This window comes from Dendrobium catenatum, unplaced genomic scaffold (assembly GCF_001605985.2).
Source record: "Dendrobium catenatum unplaced genomic scaffold, ASM160598v2 original_scaffold_209899, whole genome shotgun sequence".
NCBI lineage: Eukaryota > Viridiplantae > Streptophyta > Magnoliopsida > Asparagales > Orchidaceae > Dendrobium > Dendrobium catenatum.
The window spans coordinates 1,287,560-1,311,719 of NW_021528311.1; the positions used below are offsets into that span (position 1 = coordinate 1,287,560).

Genomic DNA, 24,160 nt, shown 5'->3' on the forward strand with positions numbered 1-24,160 from the left:
GGTTTTGATCTTTGCTAAATACTGCATCATCGAGAGGTCCTTCATTTGAATGTGATAGAGCTCATTCTTAAGCTGGATTACCCGAGATCTGTTGTGGGTTGTAGTCGGAGTTCAAGGGTACTTCAAATGTCTCTAGCCGACATGAGGGTGAGTATGTATGGCAAAACTGAGGAGGAAATGGTGGAGAGAATGGCAGATACTAGATTTTGTTCAACTAGGTTCCATAGACGATACTCCATCGGACTGGATTCTGTTATTATCGAGGAGGGTTTGGTGGTGCTGCCTGTTAGATGCCCTTCATACCCATTTGCAGTGAACAGTTAGAAGATCTGGAGCCTCCATATAGGATAGTTTTCACTAGCGAGTTGATTCGGTATGATGAGCTTGAGATCGTCATCAAGAACTTAAGGGAGGAAGGTATGGTGAGCTCCGTCGTGGTTGTGGATGAAGGTAGATCAGGTCAAGAGGCCTGGAGTGACGTCGGTTGAGTGGCTGAAGAAGATTCCTATTCCGCCATTGTAAGAGGAGAAGGTAGTTAATGAAGCTCTGATACCATGAAATCACCTGCAAAAGGTTAGTAGCAGCAAAAGGAAAGAAGAAGAAAGATGGAAGTAGCTGGACTAAGGTATTTCCTCCATATCACTTATGTCCCATTACAGATGATATATATAGTTGATAAAGAGTAAATAGTAGTGGAGCAGAGGTTGATAACGACTTCCAGAAAACAGGGTAGTGGAGAATGTCAATTTTGTTGATGTGGTGGAAACCCATTAATTGTTGTGTGCAGCCGATGCATATTGGATGTCCTGACAAAATGTTGATACTTCACTCACTATCCAACAATGGTAGCAATAACTACTCATACTCATTTTTCTCCTACTTGTGTCACTCAAAAATATTTGAGTAGTTTATTTCCTTAGTTATTAACGCATATTCGACTGTTAAGTTATTGGAGTTGAAAATGTTTCCATCCCTTATACTCACTAATATTATCTCCGAGTCAATATCTATTTAAATTGATTGAAAAGGCCCATTATGAATGTGAAAAATAATGTTATTCTAAAATGATTAAGTACACTTCTCCTTTAGTTCTACAAATTTTAGAGGAATAAGTCCTCCAAAATTTGAAAATTCTCACCTAGATATATGTAAGGGGACTATTGATACCATGAGCACCTTGATGTTTTCAAATAAGTTATAATGTCTTGATTTACTGCCTTTGGTTTAATGAAATATAGAGTATTCATGACAACTTTCAAATGTCAAAACACGAGAAATTTTTTATTTTTTATTTTTGGCTTCCACTTGACAAATTATTCTCATTTGACACAATTCAAACTCTCTTTTGTATCCACTTTCAAGTAAAAATAGACATGAATCTACTAAGGTTACACTTCTCTCTTAAACAAAGCATCTCATTAAATTATTGACATTAATATGTCAATAGATAAATTTTCTCTAATCTTAAGATTTTAAGAGGGTCCATTTATGTTGGTTTTTACGAAAAATCTTCAAGAGTAAATGATTATGATGTTACATAAAGTAGTAAAATACATCAATATCAAGAAGATTGCATCTAGCTCTAACCATTCAAATTAAAGTCTTATAACTTCTTTTATGAGGAGAAATATCATTTGATTTCTCATCACAAACAATTAGAAAAACATTAGGGCCGAATCAATTTCTCCATTAGAGGATCTCCATTCAAGAGAAATAGTTACAATGGCCACTCTTCTTTTTTTCTAATCAAGCTTAACTTTTATTTGGTTTACTTGCTCATATGAACCACAATGTTTAATATTGATAACCCAAAATATATTTTTACAATGAGAAATTTATGAGTGATTGATGATATATATCTTCAAATATTTAAAATTTTTTACTTGGTCTATTATTAAGCAAGCACAGAGTCAAATACTATTATAAAATAATATTTTTCCTCTAGATAATATAAGACATTAATACAACATAATATATGTGAATTATGAAAATGAGCTTCTTTGATGGAAGTGGAGCCTTAAGATGTCTGAGTTATCATTAGGTAATGATGGGCATCGAAGCAATGGTGTGAATTTAGCTTATGATGGCCATGTACGTAGGCCAACAGATGGGTCAAAAATAGTAATCAGGTGCTGATTGCTAGAGTTATAAAATTCTTCAAGTCTATGAATTCTTTCCACTAAAATCCTCTCTAGCTTCTCCTCCTAAATGTGCAAAATCAAGGGCAATATATATATGATATTTTAGAATATCTTGAGCATTTCTCTAAAAAATCAAAACAATTTAGCAAACAATTAGAGTTGATTCCTCTTAATCATTTGATATTTTTCAGACATATTAGAACTTTAATATTCTTAGAATTAAATGATCTTAAGCTTCTCATATTCATATCATATAGATGCTTATTTTGATTACAAGCATTTGAAAAGTAGAAATTGTTTGGTAATTCAAGTGGTCCTATGACATCTAATTATACTTTTGAGTGTTAGATTTATGTCCATTTACACTCGTATCAACTCATTTTTAATATTATTGAGTTCATCTTATCAAGCTGCTCCCTTCAATTATAAGTTTTTTGAAAATAAAATTCAAATGATCTTAAAGTAATTTTAGAAGTTTCTAAGTCAACTAATTGAGTGCTTTGAAATCTAAAGTTCAAGTGCAAAATCATGCCAAAATAGATATATGAAATGTTGACATAAGTTGCCCACTCTACTTAAACATCCAAATGAATAAGCCAAAAAACATGGAGAACTATTCATGGTATTTCTTCATAACATTGTTCTTTTTGTTTTTTTTTTTCCAAGAAGTGATCATTGCACTATAATCTATTATAAATTATAATGTTAATATGTTCAAGCACGAGCTAGTGGCCAATAGTGAAGGTTCAACACCATTTGGCCACACTTCTATTTACTATTCTAATACTTAGTCGAAAATCTATAATGGGGGCTCTGGAGTGACATATTTATACCAACTCAATTTATTAACAAGCCTATGGGAAAAAATATTAAAATTTTAATGAATAATATGATAAAGAGTGACATATTTATCCCTTTTAAATGGGAACGACAATAATTTTGAATGTATTTTTTTATAAATTTTATTAAAATGTCAACTTATGATATATGATTACACTAAAAAAAATAGTATTTTGAGAAAATAATTTAATAACTAGTATTATCTTGTGCCTCCTTCAAAAGTTTTTTTTTGGCTCTTCAAATTCTACTATTATCTTAATATTGATACTTGGGAATCAGATAAAAGCAGCTCATTTTCAATTTATTTCTATATCATTGCATAATATTATGTAAATAATAAAATAATAAAACATCATATTATATAAATAATTAAATTTAAGTATTAAATAATTAAATTTATAATTATAATTAGTAATTACAATTTATATAAATTTCTCAAAATTATAATTAATATATTAGGTGTTTTGTTAATTATAATATAGAAAATTTATAGTTAGTTATCTTATATATGCCCATTTCTCTATCCCGCTCAATGACTAAACAACGGCCAAACGGGTAGGGTTTCTCATTGCTCCCTCCTAAACCCTACCGCCATCCCTTATCTCCCATGATTTTCAGACAAATCACCAGCAAAAAATACTTTTTCTCAGTCCGCTTCTTCTCTTCCATCCTTAAAGACCGTTACGGTTTCGTTGCTTCTTCTATCCCCATCCCGCAGAGCTGCAGCCCTAACTCCTCTGAAGTTAATGGGAACCAGAAGAGAAAGAAGAATAAGGAGCCCTACCGCCCGCCCTCGTCACTCGACATGACTGGAAAGAAGATCATACACTCCAACCTGCCGTTCGACTTTCGATTCAGCTATACGGAGAGTAACCCAAACGTTAAGCCCATCGGGTTGCGGGAGCCCAAGTATTCGCCTTTTGGGCCTGGACGGGTTGATCGTGCTTGGACGGGCGTCTGCGCTCCGGCGGTTGATCCCGTACTGAAATCGGTGGAAGGGGATGTCTCCAACGACGCGGAGAAGAAGTTGGAGGAGTGGCGGAGGAGGAGGAAGATGATTATCGGAGAGATTCTTACTCCAGCAGAGAGGGCATTTCTTATAGAGAAGTGCCAGAAGAACCGGACTAAGCGGCAAGTTAATCTGGGTAACCTTTTTTATTGTTGGGGGAATATATATAATGTTGATGAATTGAGGGCTGTTGGAATGAGTTTGGTTTGATGTTTTATTCTGTGACCAAAAGGAAATGGAAGTTGGATTATTTCAAGTGTTTTTGCTTTGAGTTTGCCTTGAATTTCTTGAGCTCAATGTTTCATTATAATTATAGTACATGTGAAATTTCTGAAGCATTCATTGCATAGAACTTCAATAATCTTATCTTCCACTGGAGCTACTTTGGCCGAACAATGTTTTGGTGGTTAATGTGTAATAACGTGCACAGCAATTTATAAGTATTGCACAAAAAAAGAGTAATTTGTAACCAGTTTTTCTTCTTTTTTGGGGTTTATTGTTGTTGTGGATCATAGATGAGAAAGTTGATCTCTTTTTATCAAGCTACTCTTGAGGTACTTTTAGTTTTAGCGACTCTTTGGATGTTTGTTCTCTTGTCCGCATACTTTTACTGCCTAAGGGCTTCTTCTGAATGTTGTTCCTTTCTGTGGGCTTAATTTTGATAGGAAATGGTTTAATGATCTGTTTTCGAGAAAAACTACTTTGCGCCCGCTTCCTAGGTGTATGCTATTGTTTGTTTCTTTGTTTTTTTTTCTTTTTTCCTTATTTTTTTTCCTGGTTCAGTTGATTGGATAGTATAAACTAGCTGCTTTTTTGAAGAGGTTGCATGTCATGCGAGACATGCCAGGGTAAAATGCTTAAAAAAATGTTAGTTTTTGGCCTTGGTTAATATGATAAAAATTTGCAATGCAGATCATCTAAACTTTCAAAATAATTTATCTCAATTTGGGAATGATTTTCAATGACAGTAAGAGTTGAGTTGGCCAATTTGTTTTTAATAAATCTGACCAGGTATATATTCCATAGGAAATTCATTATGCTCCAAAAATAATTTGCAGTATCAGATTGTTGTTAACATAATTTATAAGCTTGATGCAAATATAATTAGTAAAATATCCAATTTATTTGTAAAAATTCAATAGCCAATGAATTTGGAGACTTAGACACATATCTGTATGTAAAATTTTCCCATGAAATCTTTAACCGATGCAATGCTTTATTTTGATCTTAAATCGTGCAACTTACTCGTGAGCAGTTTATTGTTAGACCGGTCCATTGGACCGGTCCAGCTGGTCCGATGGGACCGGTTTATGCGAACAGAGATGGACTTCTCCGCCTCATGTATGCACCAAACGCATGCACGACGTGCGTGAGTTGTTTTTGGGAGGATTTTTGAGGGAGTTAGTAGAGAAATTTGAATGTAGAGACTGTTTAGGTATTTTCTTTTGATTTGTATGCATTAAATAGTTTGTTTTCCTAGGGTTAGGGCAACTTGAAGTTGGCTGAAATTTGAGATCTCTTAGATTTAGGTTTTTCTTGGGTTCTAGCGGCGTCTAGAGATTTGGGAGAGATAGATCCTCCTCTCGAATAGAGGATCAATTGTATCTTGGTATTTTTTGTTTCCTTTTATGTTTTATCAAATAATGCAAATTATATACTGTCTTCGTGGTTTTGTGTGGATTTTTGTGTAGAACTCTCGTTGTTTTCCGAAGATTAATATAAAATACTTGAGATCTACAAGTGTTTCCTATCAAATTGGTATCAAAGTTATTTTTGGGACCTTTTGTGGATTGTTTTGGTGAATTTCAACTGCTGTTTTTTGGATTTTGAAGAAGAAAATTGTTATTTTTGAAGGTTGAAGTCCAGATTTTTATTTCTACAAAAATATGGGCATCAATGTCGGCCAAGAAAATGGACGCGTTAGAGGAACATCTCAAAGTGGAGATTGGACAAATGAAATTTGAAATTTCAGATCTCCAAACTCAAGTTTCATATTTAAAAAAAAAAAGTTGTTTTAATCATTCATGATAAATTTGATTCAAAATTTTTCATCCTGAAGGAGATGTTGAAGAAAGTGCTGACAGAGGAGGAGAAGCCAATCAAACTTATGAGGGAAGGCGCTGACATCCATAGAAGTGGGGAAAATCTGAAGCCAATCAGACGAAAGGAAGATCAAGAGGTGGAGTTTTTAGAGGGAACAAAAAAATGCCTCCCCTAGGACCTACTCCTCGAAAGGAGTTTGGTAGAGTGTATGTGGAGAGACGTGAGGGGGTTGGGCATGAATGGAGGGATGTTGAATTTAAAAGAAGAGGGGCTGAATTGGAAAGACGATGACTTGATTATGATCGAAGAGGTGTCGTATTTGAAAGGAGAGGGGTTGAATATGATCGAAGGGTTGCTGAATTTGAAGGGAGGAGGTGGGTTTGCGATGAAAGGTTTGGGTATGAACATATAAAGGATGATTGTGACACTTTGGGGAAGGGGAAATTATGAAGAGAAGATAGGAAGAGAAGAAATTTGACGGTGCAGAAATTGAAGATGGCTATCTTTGAGGGAGATGATGCACATGGGTAGATCTACATGATGGAAAGGTACTTTACTGTCAATAGGTTGACGGAGGAGGAGAAGCTGACGACAACCGTGATGTGCTTGGAAGAAAAAGCTTTAACATGGTACCAATGGAGGGATACGAGGCAACTGATAAGGACCTGGAGGGAATTTAAGAATTGCCTGTTGAAACGTTTCCAAACCAGCAAGGGAGGGAACTTCTATGAGCAGTTCTTCGCTTTGATGTAGAAGGGGACAATGATGGAGTACCGTGAGCAATTTGAGTACCTTGCCAGTCGATTGGATCGGCTTCCAGTGACTGTATGAAGGGACTGAAACGAAAGATCCACGCAGCAGTCAGAGTGATGAGACCTCGGGACTTAGGAGAGTATATGGAGCTAGCTCAGTTGGTGGTGGATCAGAGGCACTTGGAAAAAGGAGCATGAGGTAGTAGTTCAGGAGACTCTTACATGATAACCACCATCTTTGTGGCAAGCAAGGAGCTGACACTAGGAACTCTTATGGAGACTTCGAAAGAGAAGACTGTCAAAGGAAGACCTGGGGACAACTTCAAGAAGCTCACAGCCTCAACACAAGTGTAAGGACCGAACTCTTCAGGTTCTTACCGTTTGTGATGAAGAAGGAATGGAGGAGGGTGTCGTTTTTTCACTTTGCAGACAAGGTGGATCTTTGGGAGGGGAGTATTATTAGACCGATCCAGCCGGTCCGACGGGAATGTCTTACGCGAATAGAGGCGGACTTCTCCGCCTTCTATACGCACTGAACGCACGTACGGCGTGCATGAGCTATTTTTGGAAGGATTTTTTAGGGAGTTAGGAGGGAAATTTGAATGTAGGGGCTGTTTAGTGATTTCCTTTTGATTTGTATGCATTAAATAATTTGTTTTCCTTGGGTTAGGGCGTCTTGAATTTGGCTGAAATTTGAGATCTTTTAGATTTATGTTTTTCTTGGGCTCTAGCGGCATCTAGAGATTTGGGAGAGATAGATCCTCCTAGAGGATCAATTGTATCTTGGTATTTTCCGTTTCCTTTTATCGAATAATACAAATTGTCTAATGTTTTCGTGGTTTCGTGTGTATTCTTGTGGAGAACTCTCGCTGTTTTCCGAAGATTGATAGGAAATTCTTGAGATCTATAAGTGTTTCCTATCATTTATCTCCCATTTGTGGCAGATAAATAATTTGTTCATGTCATTCATGCCGATGGGAATACTTGTGTTAGATAGCCTGTTTCCTCAGAAAACTTTCGTGCTAATTTGTTTATTTGTTTTTCACATTGTTGTCTTTCATTCCATTCGAAATCTGTTAAAATTATCTAATAATTGCGTTGACAGAATAGATATTTTGCATTTGTTTTTATTAATAAAACTCTAGATATTAATGCTTCCTTCATCAATGATCATATCATATCCTTGTTTCATGAAGGGCGATACGATTTATTAAAGGAAAATTAGTTTATAGTTCTGGTGAATGATTTTTATTTTTCATTTCTGTGATGCTTTTTTTTTTGTTAAATAAATCTTTTTGCACTTCTCAAGTATTATCCTATATTTTGTCCTTGTTGACAACAAATGCTGGATGGCATCCAATTCAAACATCATCTCATCACTCTCTAATTGCTCAGACTTCATCACTGGAGCATAATACTAAGTTAAGTGTTGCAGAGATGAGGATGCTCATGTGGATGAGTGGCTTTACCCTTAGAGATAGGATGTGAAATGAGCATATACGTGAAAATGTTGGAGTAGTTCCAGTGGAAGATAAGATTATAGAGAGTCGCCTTAGATGGTTTGGTCACATAAAACGGCGGCCTTCCGATGACCCGGTTAGGAGAGTAGAGATATTATATTTGATTAATGCTAAGAAAGGTAGAGGTATACCTAAAAGACTTGGTTAGAAAATATTAGAAATGATCTTTCTTTATTATATTTAAATGAGAATTTGACTTTTAACAGGACACAATGGAGAAAAAGGATTCATGTAGCCGACCCAATGTAGTGGGACAAAGGCTTGATGTTGTTGTTGTTTCATAAAATCTTGTAGAACACATAAAACATATTTTTTCTTCCATTCATGTGACGGTTAGTCTATTTGCTTAAAATGTCTTACATTAAAAGCTATTTATATAGGAAGGGATGGCCTCACACACAATATGTTGAATGATATTCACAATAACTGGAAGCATTCTGAAGCTGTCAGGATAAAGTGTCTTGGCGTGCCCACTGTTGATATGAAAAATGTCTGTAACCAACTTGAGGTATTTTCTCTTTCCTTTTAGGTGTTAATTTTCTGTTTATTAGCAATATATCACGCAAGCTCCATATGGATCTTTGATTTAGGTGTATTAGCTATTTCCTTATGATGTTTTAAGTGATATTTTCTATTTGTTTTTGATAGAGATGTAGCCTTTTCAAAGAAGTTCAGTCCTAAAACGAGCTAGGAATTAGTGGTTCTATTAATTCCTATCGTAATTGTACATTCTTCTTGCTTCACCTGTGTGCCAATTATTCTGTTCTTTAATGAGAATTAGAATGCACAGCTTTGTAAGATAATATGTTTGCCAAGCAATCAGATTCATCTAAGATGTTCCCCGGAACATGTTGCTAGGAAAAAAAAATTGGCTCAAGATATCTAATCAAATTTTTGATCTCATTCAAAAGTCGGTGAATTTTTTTTGAGATGAGTAAAATGCAAATTTTGATTGATTTTTCAAATATTATATTTATCTCAAAACAATTCTGATGATTTTGAGATCCATATTGACCAAAATTTAATTAGGATAGCTGACCCAAGTTTTTTTTGTTTCATATATGACTCGAATCATCTTTATATTTGATGCTGGCATCCCACATAGTTTCCATATTTCACTTGGTCTGTTTGGTACCGCAATTCCACAATACCGGGCTGCTAACTTAGCGGGTTAGCCAGTGAAGATACCAGAGGATGTTACATACTCATGTGATTTAAACTCAAACGTGGATGAGGATGATAAGTCTGACTTTGAATTTTAGTATTGGAATGTTTCAGTAACGGATTAACATTTATTACATAATACTCTTATATAACAACAACAACAACTTTAAGCTTTTATTTCACTCCTTAGGTCGGCTAAATTAATCTTTTTTCTCTATTGTGTCCAATTAAGAGTCAAATTCTCATTTAAATCTAATAAAAAAGGTCAACTGCTTTCTAACCAAGCCTTTTTTAGGTCTATCTTTACCTTTTTTTAACATTGACTAGATCTAATACATCTACTCTTCTAACCGGGTCATTGGAAAGCTGGCATTTTATGCGACCAAGCCATCAAAGGTGACTTCCTCTAATCTTATCTGCCGTTGAAACTACTCCAACCTTTTCATGTATATTCTCGTTTCGCATTGTCTCTAGGAGTAAAGTCACTCATCCACTTAGGGCATTTTCATCTTATATACTTCATAATATATTCATAAGAGTCCACTTGCCCAATCATAATAGTTAGAATATTCAATCTAGGACTAAAACGGTAGGCATGCGTGTTTCATGCATGAAATATATTAATCTTACATGGATGTTTTATGTCAGTATCATTCAAATTGATATATATTTTGAGGTTATCTTTATGTGAAATCATAATAATTCTAGAAAATAATGCTCTTAAGAGTTTAACTTTATATGAAATACTTTGACATTATTTAGCTTAATTATTACATAATTAAAATGGTTCAATATTTAATTTAAAATTATTTTAATCCACCCTCATTTTTTTGGCCTTGCAGTGCAGAAATATTTAGTAAGTTTATTGCTTAGGAGTGCAGTTGGCAAGCTGGATTATTTTCAGCTTTTTTTGTAAGGATAGAAATATATCCCACTGATTTTGATAATTAAGTTGGGCATAAGGTCAATGATAGACCGAGGAACTACACACAGAGAGCTGTAAAACATGTAATCCTCTATACATGAAGCTTAAAGAGTATGTCGCTTGAGCAAGAGCTCATTCGTGAATTATTGTTAGTCTTGAAAATTGCTTCCTTGCCTTATTAATTTCAGTTTATTGTCCTATATTCTAGAAATTACAATAATTTTGATTTACCCTGAAATTTCTTAGGAATTATTGTTTAATTATTAGAATTGTTGTGCTGGAAACTTTGCACCATTCTCTTGATATATCTCTATATAGCTTTAATTAATATTTTGATATGATTCTTGGTATCTCGATATTGATTCTATCACATTTCCTTACTTGTTTTAGAACTCTACTTCTTCTAAAGTGTAGTATATATTTCTAGCTTTCACTTGTTTGATTTCTGCTCCTTTTTTTTGGTGCAAGAGAACTGTTCGAGGCATTTAATGTATTTATATTTTTAGGAAAAGACAGGTGGCCTTATCATCCACAGACATGGTGGTCAGATCATCTTGTTTCGAGGAAGGCATTATAATCCCAAGAAAAGGCCTGTGATTCCATTAATGCTGTGGAAACCTCATGAACCAGTCTATCCTAGATTGATTAGAACAGTTATAGATGGATTGACAATTGAGGAGACAAAAGAAACGAGGAGGAGAGGCCTTGCTGTTCCTGCCTTAACAAAGCTGGGTAGTACTTATCACGAGAACCATCTTAGAAATTATTCTCTTTATTTAAGCGAAGTAACTTCATTTCTACATTGCAGCCAAGAATGGCTATTATGCTAGTCTAGTACCAATGGTTAGGGATGCTTTTCTGACTGATGAGCTAGTTCGTATAGATTGCAAAGGCCTTCCTACAACTGATTACAAGAAAATTGGAGTCAAACTCCGGGTAAGACAAACTGCTTGTAATTAATTTGTTTCTTTTTCTTTTATTTTTTTATTAGAATTGTATTGAAAAAGCATACAAAATGTTATATACCTGAAATTATTTTTTGTTTGCTGTTCGTATGTGACGCTTTTACATAAAAGCTTTTTAGGGGACTTCATTTTTCTGCTGTTTTGAAATGTTTTTTGATATTTACTTCTCCATTAGAAAACTTCATTCTTTTAACCAACATTTCAAAACTATCTTTTGCAAAAAGTACCGGATAACCAAACGAAACCTAAAAATGCTGAAATAGTTGTCACATTGGTATTCATTTCATTTCATTTCAGACCCCCTTTGTCATGAGGGTAGATACAATTATTTTTAAAATAAATTTCATATGGTGTATGGTTGGCTAGAACCAAGTAAAAATGAAAGAAAGCATCTATGCCAGATATTCTGAGGGAGAAATGACATCTTGTCATCATAATCTTTAGTTGTTAGTATACTTATCTTTCTCTTTGTTTAATGTGAGCTTCAATTTTATTTTGGTTTTGTTACCCAGGAGTTGGTACCTTGCATCCTTGTGACTTTCCAGAAGGAACAAGTTGTAGTATGGAGGGGAAAGGACTATAATAGCAATGCCCACATAAAATCTGAACATAAATCATTCTCCCTCGTATCTAAATCAGATGAAAGCACTGAGAAGACCCTCACCGATATTTCTGCTCCTTACTATAGCTCTTACAGTCATGATCAAAGCTCAGATACTGAAGATTTTGAAATGGATCCCAGAATTGAAGAGCAGGTGAATAGTCCTCAATGCAGTTCAGAAGAGTGTCCTTGATTGCTTCTTTTGAGTTGCTGGCTAGTTTATTCAGGCGCACAAGTTGAGGAAACTATGGAGTACAATAATTTCTACAGTTTCAGGTGTGGTGGCCTACAAAAAATTATCTAAATTAGATGAATGAGCATTGCAAGGAAAAAAAAAAAGTTTAAATGTAAGTGAATCAATTCAAATGATTTTTTGTTTACACATTTACATTTTTTTGTTGTTGCAAAACATATGCTATCATTATTATGAGGCATGTTTTCATTATTATATATATTGTAGCTTTCTATTAATAGAAATTCCTCAAGAGTTTTTAGCAAATAAAAACAATGGCATTAGCCTTTATCAACTGCTCTGAAAGAAGTCTGACTGCTTTGGCTCGACGCCAAAATTAGGGGTGTCAATTTCGGGTCACTGGTCGGGTCCGGGTCGAATCCGGAATTGACCCGGCACTGTTCGAGTCAACCCGAACCCGACCTGTTTTTGCAAATGGGTCGATTTTTCGAACTCGAACCCGACCCACTTCGGGTTCGGGTCAACCCAAACCCGACCCGCTGACACGAAAACGCGGGTCTTCCACGCGCGTCGACGCGTCAACCGAGCTCCCAGGGCACAGCGTCGTCAACACGGGTCTTCCACGCGCGGCAGGCGGCACTGCGTCGTCCACGCGCGGCAGGCGGCACTGCGTCGTCAACCGAGCTCTGAGCGCACATCGGTGCGGGTCTGGCAGGTCTGCAGCCGCTGCAGCTGCAGCTCGGTCGCAAGTCAGTCCACGCGGGTCTTTTACGAGCGCACCGCAGTCGGCTTGTCACGAGGTAGCGGCATTGCGATTTGCAGGGGACCAAGTTGATGGAAGCGACGCAACAGGGCTGACACAAGCGAATTGACGGACGCGACACGAGGTAAGAGATGGAATTTCGGGTCAAATCGGGTTGATTTCGGGTTTTCGGGTCAACCCGAACCCGACCCGATTTTACAAACGGGTTGAAATCCCGAACCCTAACCCGACTCGATTTGGGTTCGGGTTGACCCGAACCCGAAATTTTCGAGTCGGGTTCGGGTCGGGTTTTCTGATCGTGTCAAATATTGACACCCCTAGCCAAAATACAAGAATTTTCTGATGTTAAACCCTTTGTTTAGGGGCTATATGGCTATTCAAAGAGAAGCATAATACTAAGTGTTACAGAGATAAGGATGCTCAGGTGGATGAATGGCTTTATACTTAGAGATAGAATACAAAATAAACATATATGTGAAAAGGTTGGAGTAGCTCCAGTGGAAGATAATATTAGAGAGAGTTGCTTAGATGATTTGGTCACATAAAACGGCAGCCTTTCGATGATCTGATTAGGAATGTAGGAGGTATTAGATTTGACTTGTGTTAAGAAAGATAGATGTAGATCTAAACAGATTTGGTTATAAAATATTAGAAATGATTTTTTTTTATTAGATTTAAACAAAAATTTGACTTTTAACATGACATAATAAAAGATTCATGTAGCCAACTCTATGTAGTGGGACAAAGGCTTCATGTTGTTGTTATGGTGGGCCTAATTTGGCTATAATTTTTTAGCTGTTTTTGAAAAATTACTGTATATGTAGACTGTAAATGAATTATTATCAATTTTTTCAAAAAAATAAAAATTAATAATATTCAAAACTTAACAAAAAAAACTTTTTTTAGACAGCTGCAGTTAAAGCAGCTACAGCTACTTGTAATAATAATAATAATCTAATACTGTTCTAAGAACAACTTTTTTTATATAAACTATTATCAAAAACTCATTTTTAAAAAAGTGAAAGAACATTACATCATGAACCTTTGAAAAACACTAAGAAAAAAGCAGCTTTTGATGGATCCAACAAACATGCAGAAACAGATTTATAAGCTCGAGATATAATTTATTAGACCAAGAACCACACTTTCTGGTACTAAGGAACAGGAAAATACATTTGGATCACTATAGGTGGTGATGAGAGCCACCATTTAATGAAGAACAAACAAAGGAATCCAAAGAGCGAAGTAAATAAATACTTAGCAAGTCCATCGAGTTGATGAGGAGAGGCAATAACCATTAGCTTTTACTAAAGACAATTGATAGCACCTGTACATGAAACTCTCTCAATGTTCTGCTCTTTAGGAACATAAAAGCACAACACTAAATTGGCGCAAATAATGGAACCAACGAAGCCAGGATTTTGTTTGAAGCTGCCATCAGGTATCATGAGCTGGCCGAGAATTATCTGAAGATGAAAAACGAGCGAGGAGATTTGACTCTTGTCTGCTGAACAAATTGGGGTAGGAGAAATATGGATCATCCTCCATTGAAGTAGATCTCTGAGGTTTATGAACTGAATCATACTCAGGAACCAATCCGGTATAATCTGGTGAGCCAGCTTCCATCTTGGGCAAATCTTGAGCTGGGGAGATTGAATCCCATGATGGAACAGGCTTTAACTCATCAACTGAATTCTGCTGGTTCCACGTTGGATTCTCCCCTTCATTCTCAAAATCATGAGAGGATTGGCTCTTTTTCTTTATCGAAAGTTCAGCAATTCTTACCTGGGCAAGGCTTGCGGCAGCACGAGCTGCTGCAGCAGCTCGTTCGGCTGAATCTGCAGCTGTCTGAGCAGCAGCCAGGACATCCTGCAGGTCTTCTTTAAGCTCAGGCTTGATTTGAGAGGGGGGAGGAGATGCCTCTGTTTGCATTGCATGTAATGAAGATGAAGATGGGGGAGATGGGGGAGATGGGGGAGAAGGTGGAGACACAAAAGGGATAAACTGTTTGTTTCCACTGGCAGTAACAGAGTGGCTAAGACTTTCTGATTTAGGCTCTGCAGTATATGAAGGGAAAGTTTTTGTTTCCTCTTGTTCAATCTCGGAATTGAATGGCGGAGGAGGTGGACGCAAAAGAATGGCCGGTGATTGAGGGGAATCGGAATTAGCTTGAACTGAACCTCTTGGCACTTCTGGGAGATCCCATGAATCATCACCAGAATCTAAATCAGGTTCCTGCATCTCTTCAACAGTGTTCTTAGTTGGGGAAGAAATATGCCTCTCTTTTGGAAGAGGTAATGTAGGACTGCTACTGATATTGTTTGGTCCATTCTGATTGGCACAAAGAGATAAATCACCAATAAACAAAAAAAGAGTGTAATTAAATGCTTATAATGACATCCCTTACCAGCAAATCTTCATGAGGCTTAAGAAACTCCGTTTCTGTGGAAGCTGGATCCCAGTCTACCTCATGCTCTTCAGCAATTTCCTTGAGTAGTTTCAATTTTGTTTCCACAGAAGGAGCATGAACAGACAATAATTGAATAAGCTGTAAACATTGTTAATTAGTTACAAGCTGTAACCAAAACATAACAAAAGTTGGATGCTTAAGAGTCAATTAACCTGGCGATTTACTCCACAATCTGGGATCAGTTCTGTAGCAGCTGCAACAAATTCCTTTCCATACTTGTTTGCAAATAACATCTGCACCTGCAACAGTTCAGGCAAGTCTGAGCACCTAGGTGCTGCAAAGCATATGCTTGAGATTGCTTCTTTGAGGTCTAATGGACATTCCCTAATCAAATTTAAAAGCATGAAAATATTGAGGTTAATCTCCCCAGGTCGAATACAACTATAGAAATAAAATTTATATTATTTTCAGCAATATAGGAATGAAAAGAGATAAAAACCATGAGTCGAGCTCAAGGTCTGCTCGAGCTCGAGATCGATAAGCTCAACTCGTCGAGCCTGTTACCGAGTCGACCTGGAGTCAGCTTGCGAGCCGGCTTGACTCGGTGCACCCCTACCTCTAGCCATGAATCAATGATTCATAGTAGTAATAATAATCAACAAAACTTTTACCAATCTTCTTATCATTAGGCATAAATTAAATGGGTAAAACTACCTTCAACTATCACAATCAATAATGATGTTCATCAATCATGAGACAATGATGATTATCTCATTAGTGTTGCTAACACTCCATAAAAAAGATACAAAATTCAAAAGATGGAGAATTGAAAACAAAATTATGATATATTGACTAATCAATACCATGAATAATGAGAGCGGTGATACAAAAAAACCACTAGACCAAGTTTATAAGACTTTATCCCTTACAACATTGGTGGATTTGTTTCAAAGAAATCGTTTCTATTAACCATTAATCATGGGAGATAACTTAGAAATAATCAAGAGAATCCACCATAAACTAAAAACATATACAAACATTCTAGCAATTCAAAGAGTAGTTGTTATAGCATTTTGTAAATCAACATATTAATAATAAAATAATGAGCTGTAAAAATAGATGGAAGAGGTACATAAAATTAGACATCACCACCTTTGAATCTCAATTATTGGAAGGCGAACAGTAATGAGCTCACAGAATAGCTCAATGATCTCTTGTGCAGCCATCATGTTCTCCTCCCGAATTATGTGTTCCACCTGAAAAGCAAAAGAACTATTTCAGTCACCTATAACTGATCCCCTCCAATCCCACCTTACGGAAATAGAAAAAAATAAAGACGGGGTGCAACAACATGTATCAATTAAATTTAAGTTTATCACAAAATCCAACCCAAACTTGATCACCTCACCAAAATTAAACAAGAGTAGGCAAGCGCTATAAGCTGAAAGTTTACTAAAATGTGCTTAAAATTTTTAAAATTACGAATCCTTCTGTTGACTGACAATAACAGCAAAAGAAATGATGATGCAATGTTTCAGGTGGCTAGCTTTAGGCAAGTTGTAGAGTGATCATGTGCTACCCCTAAAGTAAAAGAAGCTAAACTCTTAATCATTGAAGTGCCTTTTGGTGTAATGGTTGAATTTCAATGAGAAACTCCACAGTTAAGCCTGCCCATCCCGGATCAATTCTGGGATGGATGACCTATTGGAAAGTTATACCAACAGAACAATACTATGATGCTCTTAGGCCAAAACGGATAATATTCCCAGAGTTATGAATTTGGGCTATTACTGACCAAATAATTTTCCGTTGTATATTAGTGTAGGCATATGTACAATGGAGAGCAAAATATACAATGATAAAATGGCTAGACAAAAGCAATGTAAAATTCATGTGAAGGAAATGTGACGGATCAAAGAAAACTTAGAGAATTGTGATAAATATGGAATGAAAAAAAAAAACAAATGTTGCATCGATTGCAGCATCTAAAACTGAAGTTAACACCAAAAGCAACAATTGAGAAATGGAATAGAGAACAAAGATTCATAAAATTAACCACAAATAGTTGGCTTAAGGATGATGATGAAAAATAAACCACGACATGAGCTTCTCATTGTTCTTCCCATGGGTCCTTCAGTTGTAAATACTTACATGATTTCTCACTATATTTGAATTTAAATTATATGGTGATTAACTGGCAATATGATAATATATCATTTTTTACTAAGTGGAATAAATCCAATTTTCCATAACACAGCAAAATGCGATAAATGACCAGCATGTATGTTGTCTAAGAACATAAATTTGATGCAACTTGTAAATAGGTTGTTTACTTCTGCCAAAAACACCAAAACCATTCCAATATTTGTAAATATCATGATCGGAAAAAACTGTCCAATGAGATCTTGATAGAAGTACAACTAAGGCCTCATTTGTTTGTCTGTTTCTACTGGCATCTTCCATTTGCCAACGTTAATTTGCTGTTTGGATGCATAATTTTTATAAAACTGTGTTTTTTCAAATCTCCATTTTCTTATCGGTTTTCAAAGCTTTTTATTTTTGCTTCTGTTAGAAAAAGACAGTTTTTGAATCAACCGTTTCTCACCAAAATTTTACAGGACTTCTCCAACCAAACGAAGCCTAAAACGAGGGATGGATAGACCTCAAAAGCTGTATGCAAGCATATCAGAGCTAGCAGCGCCAGCTTAGGCTGTCAGAGCATGCCTATGAAGACAGGCCGAGCCACACCCTTAATAAGATGAGATAAAATTCCTCAGAACAATATTTTTCTCAAAAAAGATCTTATTTTTGCTGGATAAAATTTCATTTCATTTACTAAGAGCTATTTGGTTGCAAGATATAGCTAGAATTTAGGTTAAATTTTGTCAAACAGTTTTTAAGCCACATAAATTATACTACCTTCTAAAGCCCCCCATTTTCTCCTTTTTAGATCAAATCGTAGATTTATTGAATCCTTGGGGAAAATAGGATTCAAGAGATTTACATCATTTCTCCTTATTGTACCATTTCTTCGCCTACATTGAAACCCTAAAATTTGAAATATCTATCAATCAATTTAACAAGATTTAACATCTATCATGTGAAACAATTTCAATAATAAAAGCCTTCGGGATTTACAAAATTCCACTTGCAGCGAAAAAGCCCTTCAGCTGTTTAGGAAATATTATAGAGTTTTTTTCATAATTGATGAAAAGACCCGTGGAGTTTGCAAAGTCCCTGAGCACAGAGACAAGGACTTGACAGTTTTCAGTTGTGACCTCCCCAAAGATCAAGACATCATCTGCATATAGCAAATGAGTAAGAGAATAATTATCAGTAGAAATACCTTTGAAACCCCTCCCCTCAAGTAGATTGGAGAAAGCATCCATGACCAGACAGAAAAGATAGGGACTGAGAGGACACCCCTGCCTCAACCCAGCAGTAGAGGAGAAGTACCCTTCAAGAGCACCATTAAGAACAATAGAGTAGTTAACATCAGATACACAAGCTTTGATCCAATTCACAAAAATGTTAGGAAATCCTTTTTGCAAGAGCCTAGCCAACAGGAACTGTCTAGAGACACAGTCAAAAGCCTTTTTAATATCTAATTTGGCACAAAAAAGGTTAGCACCTCCTCTTTTCCCCGCATAATAAAGAATATCACTAGCAAGCAATATGTTATCAATAGACACTCTAGATTTCACAAACCCCGCTTGGTTATCCTTTACAATCAAGCACATAACCGGTTTTATTCTAGCAGCCATAACCTTGGTGATAATTTTGTACAGGACATTACACAAAGCTATTGGCCTATAATCAGAGATGCTGGCTGTGTTTTTATGTTTTGGGATGATGGCAATAGCAGTGGATTTGAATCCATTAGGCATATACCCTTTAAGAAAAAAGGAACGGACTGCCCAGCAAACAATGGGCCCAAGGATATGCCACCCCGTTTTGTAAAAGCGGAAGTTGAAGCCATCAGGCCCCGAAAACACCTGAGAAATCATCTTGAAATCTGTCATGAGCTATCTATTCACACCATAGTAGACAAAATCATCTATCTTGGGATACCTCTATCGTTCTACAGGCTAAAAATTTGTGACTACCTCCCACTAATGGATAGCTTAAATAGGAAATTCAATGGCCAATTTACTGTCTTTGCAGGTAGACTACAATACTTGAAAATCACCATACAAAACACTATAGCCTATTGGATACGTGGATCTATTTTACCAAAAACTGTGTATAAGGTTTACAAAAAATTATCCTCAAGATTTCTGTTTTTTGGGGATGTAAACTCTGGTAAGAAGCTTCATATGCTATCCTGGGACAAAATTTGCAAACCAAAATCCAAAGGTGGACTGAGTATTCCTTCTATACATGCCTTTCAGTTTGCTTATCATTGTTCTGTTATATACAGGATGTATAATTGCTCTACTCCTCTTTCATCCTGGCTACTTACCAAATACAGATCTTTGTGGAAGGCGCCTCTGGTATCTGCCTCTAAACTATGGAAATCCATTTACTATCACTGCTTTAAATTTACTATCACTCAAAATTCTCTTGTTTCTCTTAAATGGGATCACTGATGCAATAATTCCACTTTAGGGGATTATATTGGTGATGTTTACCTTGATATTATCCCTAATCTCACGCTTTCTGAGCTCATTTCTGGAAACACTTGGGATCTCTCTGGTAAAATTCATGCGTCCCTGCATCAGGTATTTAATGGTATGCAGATTTCTGATAGCGCTGGTGCTTGCTTGTTATGGAGCAACAGCAATAATGTTAGATTCAAATTTTTTATAGATGAATACTATTCTGATAAATCTGATTGATGTTGGGTTAATATGTTATGGCATAGGGGACATATTCTTAAACACACGGTTTTTGTTTGGCTTGCTTTAGCTGGGGGTTTAAAGACCGCTGATGCTCTCCTTACTAGACAAATTCACGTTCCTCTTTGCTGCAGCTTATGTAATTCTCATGAAGAATCTGTGTCCCATTTGTTTTTGAATGCCCTTTTTCTTTTGAAATTCTTAAGGGTATTATACCTGGGATGGGTATCTTTCTTTTTAGGCCTTCTATTATGCAAGTCTTTGACTGGTTAACTAAAGCTTTTCACGAGAAAACTGAAGCTTTAAAAGCTTTCAAGGTGGCTGTAAGCTATATTATTTACTATATTTGGAGGAAAGGAACAATATAAGATTTGGTGGGAATTATCTATGCAAGACTACTGTTCTGTTAAGTATTAAAAGAAATCTGCATCTGAAATTTCCCAAAAAAAAAAAAAAAAACCCGTCAGCGTCCTCTCTCATGAAATGAACAGATATCAGAATTAAAGGGGGAAAAAAGGTCATACCCTAATACGGGCAGTAGCTTCTTGCCCATTCTGGAGAAGGCTGGCAATATTCTTTCGCATCTGCTTCAACTGGATCTCCCTTCTATTCCGCAGGAGCTTTATCCTAGGAATTGTCAGCTTCAGCAGAGTTTTGCTGATCAAATCAAAAGATAAAATAAATCAAGATGCACAAATGATCAAATCAAAGTACTAAAAAGCCCGTAAGTTAAATAAATCTATTTCAGTAACCCAATACTTCCGTAAACCAGAACATACCCATCAAATTCACCATAGTTCACAACGAAACCCATCATCTCACCAAAAAAATAACAGGAAAAAACCATCTCCCGTTTCCAAAAAAAATAAATAAACATACAAATTCAACGTTCTGCGGGAACGAAAAAGTAATAAAAGATCAAATATTTACCATTTTGCCGCTTTGAAACCCTTATTAAAGAACGAGTCGAGCATGGTGATCGGCGAAGCAGACACCAAAACCAATACAAGATCTTGAATTTTGCACACACAAAAAAAAGGAAAAATCAAACAAATCACTTAGTAAATCTGCCTCAATTCAACACTCGGCCTGCGAAGGCAGAGCATAAATACGAATCAAGTAAAAGGGAGAAAGGAAAGAGCAGAGAACCCCTGCGGCCTGCGCGTACCTGCTACACTCTCTAGAGAAAGACGGTGGCTTTGCCTTCAGCTTGAAGGATCCGATAAGGGGTCCAGTTCTCTTCATGCGAAATACTCTTCGACTGGGCACCGCTACGGACACGACAAAGGACACGCGTTCGACACGAAACATATATCATATGAAAAAAATATTTTATATTATATTTTAAAAAATTCATAATAATTACATAAATTAATTAAAATTACACATCAAAATTTAAATAAAGATGCAAAAAAAAAAAAATTTTAAGGATGTGTGAAATATTATAGTAGATTTCATGGTTGATGTATTATCATAAAATTATCTTGATCAAGCACGAATCTCGAGGCAAAATCTACACAAACTTCAAAAATTAAAATTGAGAGCAGTTGAACTCCGATTTTAGTGATCTTATAGTCAAACTGAGCGTCTCGGAAATACGAACACAACGACACCAAATTCGACCCAATCCGAGCCCAAATGGGTCCGAATCATGGACCCAAAGCGTTGTTGGAAGGTTCAAACCGTAATTTGAGTTACCAAAAGGTCTCCGATTTTAACGAGCTTATACTCGAATCAAACGGCTCAACGAGACGAATCCAACGAACCCAAGATCACAGAATTCCGACATCATTAAGGCTTTCAAATGTCCAACGAACGGTACACGATCGTATGATTCGACATCGACCGTCCATTCAACCACTCCCTATTCACCCCTGATCTCACTCCTATTTACGAGCTATGCCACTCCAGAAAATCTATAAATAGAGCTCTCATTCTTCACAAGAGAGGATCCAAGCAAGAAGAGAAGAAGAGAAGAGAAGGAATAAGCTCCTCCTCGACCACCGCTGGAACATCGCCGGACCACCGCCGGAACATTGCCGGACCACCGCAGGAACCTCGCCGGACCACCGCAGGAACCTCGCCGAACCACCGCTGAAGCCTCGCCGGACCACCGTCGGAGCCTCGCCGGACCACCGCCGGAGCTTTGTTGCACCACCACCTCAAGAACCGACGTTCTGTTAAAGGCCCAACGTTCTACTCAAGGCCCGAAGTTCTGTTCAAGGCCAGACTACCAACTAACACCCGAACTACTAGGGTACTTCCAAGTGACGCCAGGGTACTATCAAGTGACACCAGGTCTAACACCAGACTTCTATCGAGCAATTGCTAATTGTAATCTGATCGCCCTTTGGAGGCAATTCATCCCTTTGTAACCAACTCAAATTATAGTGGAATCATTTTCAACTGGGCTAGGCCCCGTGGTTTTTCCTTTTTTTAAGGGTTTTCCACGTAAAAAGTCTTGTTTTCTCTGTGTGTGTGCTGAATATCCGTGCAAAGCTAAGACGTATAATTAAAACTCTATCGCCGCGTATATTCTAGCCCGCAACAATGGTAAAATAAAAATTAGAAAATAAAGATAATATTGAGAAAAATATAATGACAATCATATTATAACATATATGCATTTTATACTTGTAAGAAATTAAATCATCCCAATGAGAAATTTCAATGTAATTTGAGTAGAAATCGATTATATTTAATGAATCATCACAACCCCTATATATATGACATTGATATTATCATGATAAACTAAGAGTTTAAGATAATTATAATTATAAATCAAAATGATCACAAATGCTAGCCCTCTTATAAATCTTAAGTGACAAGCTATCCAATAGATTTAAAGGTGGCATTATGGTCAGGTGACGAGGAGGCGTTTAGGTGGCAACTGTACCGAGCGACTATGTCTCCAGCTTAGATATCAGGGAGATTCAACATTGAGGTTGCTTACCTTCATGTGGGGGGTGGGTTGCTCAATCCCTAAACCCTAGGTAATGTAACAACAAGATAAAAGACCAATGCTATTAAAAATGCTAGATTAATAAAAAAGTTAAAAGGCCAATGCTAGAGTGAGAAAATGAAGGCTCTACTTCAAGAATAGGATCATTCATTATGCATAACTTTTTATAAAAGCCTATGGAAGACGCGTAGTCTTTTCAAAATCATGGAGAATAATTACAAATCTTAATTTAAGGGTCCCAGGATAGTTACACTATACCAGTAAAAAAAAGCAAAAAATCTCATAAATTGTCTTATTTTAGGGCAACTCTACTTATCTTATTGGCTAATATGAATTTTTACATTTCTTAGAAAGTTTTATTCTTTTATTTTCTTTCTCTTTCGATTAAGACAAGCCATCACTCTATGTAATAGTATTTTATTGGTTCTTAATGCTTTTCAAAGTTATTTAGTGGAAAAATAATGAGCCCTATCTCATTTTCAAGACTATCATTATTTGTAGAAAAATGATACAAGGGCGCTTCACTTTCAATCAATTAGACATACTTTAATACAATATGCCTCATAAAGTAATAATGTAATATGACAAAATGGCAACAGTGTAGTCCTCATGCATCTAAGTTGGAAATGTAATAATAGATGTGATGTGCTCAAAGTGTTGGCAAGGTTTTGAGTATTGCAACATATGACTTGCTACAATACATGCATTATGGGTTATGACTATAATGTTGAGTTGATGATTGCTACATAAATACGTTTTTTTTTATGCAAGTATTTGTCCAATACATATATTGTTATGATATTGGTCATATTATGATGAATACTATGTCATAGGTTTCATAGCATTTTTATGTACTGATATGGCTAAAGCAATGATTGTGTAGAAGTTGCTTTCACGCCATATGAGAATAGTTTTATGTACCAACATAGAATATAAATGTTTCATCTTTTAATTCATCTATAATTATATATATTGCATAAGATTTCCCTCCCCTCTGTATCCACGGCCCTCACCCAAACTACCTAAGTTTGGGA

At 36.2% G+C, this 24,160-nt stretch overlaps 2 protein-coding genes across 5 annotated transcripts; one reads left to right on the forward strand and one right to left on the reverse strand.

Moving 5' to 3' along the window:
* Nucleotides 1–3,501: 3,501 nt before the first annotated feature.
* Nucleotides 3,502–18,068, forward strand: LOC110096262 (CRS2-associated factor 1, mitochondrial). Of its 4 annotated transcripts, XR_003699814.1 has the most exons (6): nt 3,502–4,126; nt 8,686–8,813; nt 10,901–11,126; nt 11,203–11,330; nt 11,872–12,307; nt 17,945–18,068. XR_003699814.1 is itself a non-coding variant. In XM_020822118.2 (5 exons), the coding sequence occupies exons 1-5, from the start codon at nt 3,589–3,591 to the stop codon at nt 12,151–12,153; spliced, it is 1,302 nt and encodes a 433-aa protein (XP_020677777.1). In that variant the 5' UTR covers nt 3,502–3,588; the 3' UTR covers nt 12,154–12,410. The 4 variants fall into 4 exon arrangements, 3 of the variants coding, with proteins under 3 accessions (XP_020677777.1, XP_020677780.1, XP_020677778.1); XM_020822118.2 differs by lacking the exon at nt 17,945–18,068 and having other exon boundaries at nt 11,872–12,410; XM_020822121.2 differs by lacking the exon at nt 17,945–18,068 and having other exon boundaries at nt 11,230–11,330; nt 11,872–12,410.
* On the reverse strand, nt 14,018–21,459 carry LOC110096255 (IST1 homolog). The gene is made up of 7 exons (XM_020822109.2): nt 21,333–21,459; nt 21,095–21,176; nt 20,689–20,821; nt 16,479–16,582; nt 15,539–15,710; nt 15,324–15,464; nt 14,018–15,247 (listed from the first exon to the last, which is right to left on the reverse strand). The coding sequence occupies exons 2-7, from the start codon at nt 21,136–21,138 to the stop codon at nt 14,354–14,356; spliced, it is 1,488 nt and encodes a 495-aa protein (XP_020677768.1). The 5' UTR covers nt 21,139–21,176; nt 21,333–21,459; the 3' UTR covers nt 14,018–14,353.
* Between the last annotated feature and the right edge of the window lie 2,701 nt (nt 21,460–24,160).

Coding starts and splice junctions, on each gene's coding strand:
- LOC110096262 (XM_020822118.2), top strand. CDS start 3,589: ATGATTTTCAGACAAATCACCAGCAAAAAATACTTTTTCTCAGTCCGC. Junction 4,127..8,685: donor TAAGCGGCAAGTTAATCTGG/GTAACCTTTTTT, acceptor CTATTTATATAG/GAAGGGATGGCCTCACACAC. Junction 8,814..10,900: donor ATGTCTGTAACCAACTTGAG/GTATTTTCTCTT, acceptor TTATATTTTTAG/GAAAAGACAGGTGGCCTTAT.
- LOC110096255 (XM_020822109.2), bottom strand. CDS start 21,138: ATGCTCGACTCGTTCTTTAATAAGGGTTTCAAAGCGGCAAAATG. Junction 16,583..20,688: donor AAGCTACTGCCCGTATTAGG/GTATGACCTTTT, acceptor TTTGCTTTTCAG/GTGGAACACATAATTCGGGA. Junction 15,248..15,323: donor AGCCTCATGAAGATTTGCTG/GTAAGGGATGTC, acceptor TGTGCCAATCAG/AATGGACCAAACAATATCAG.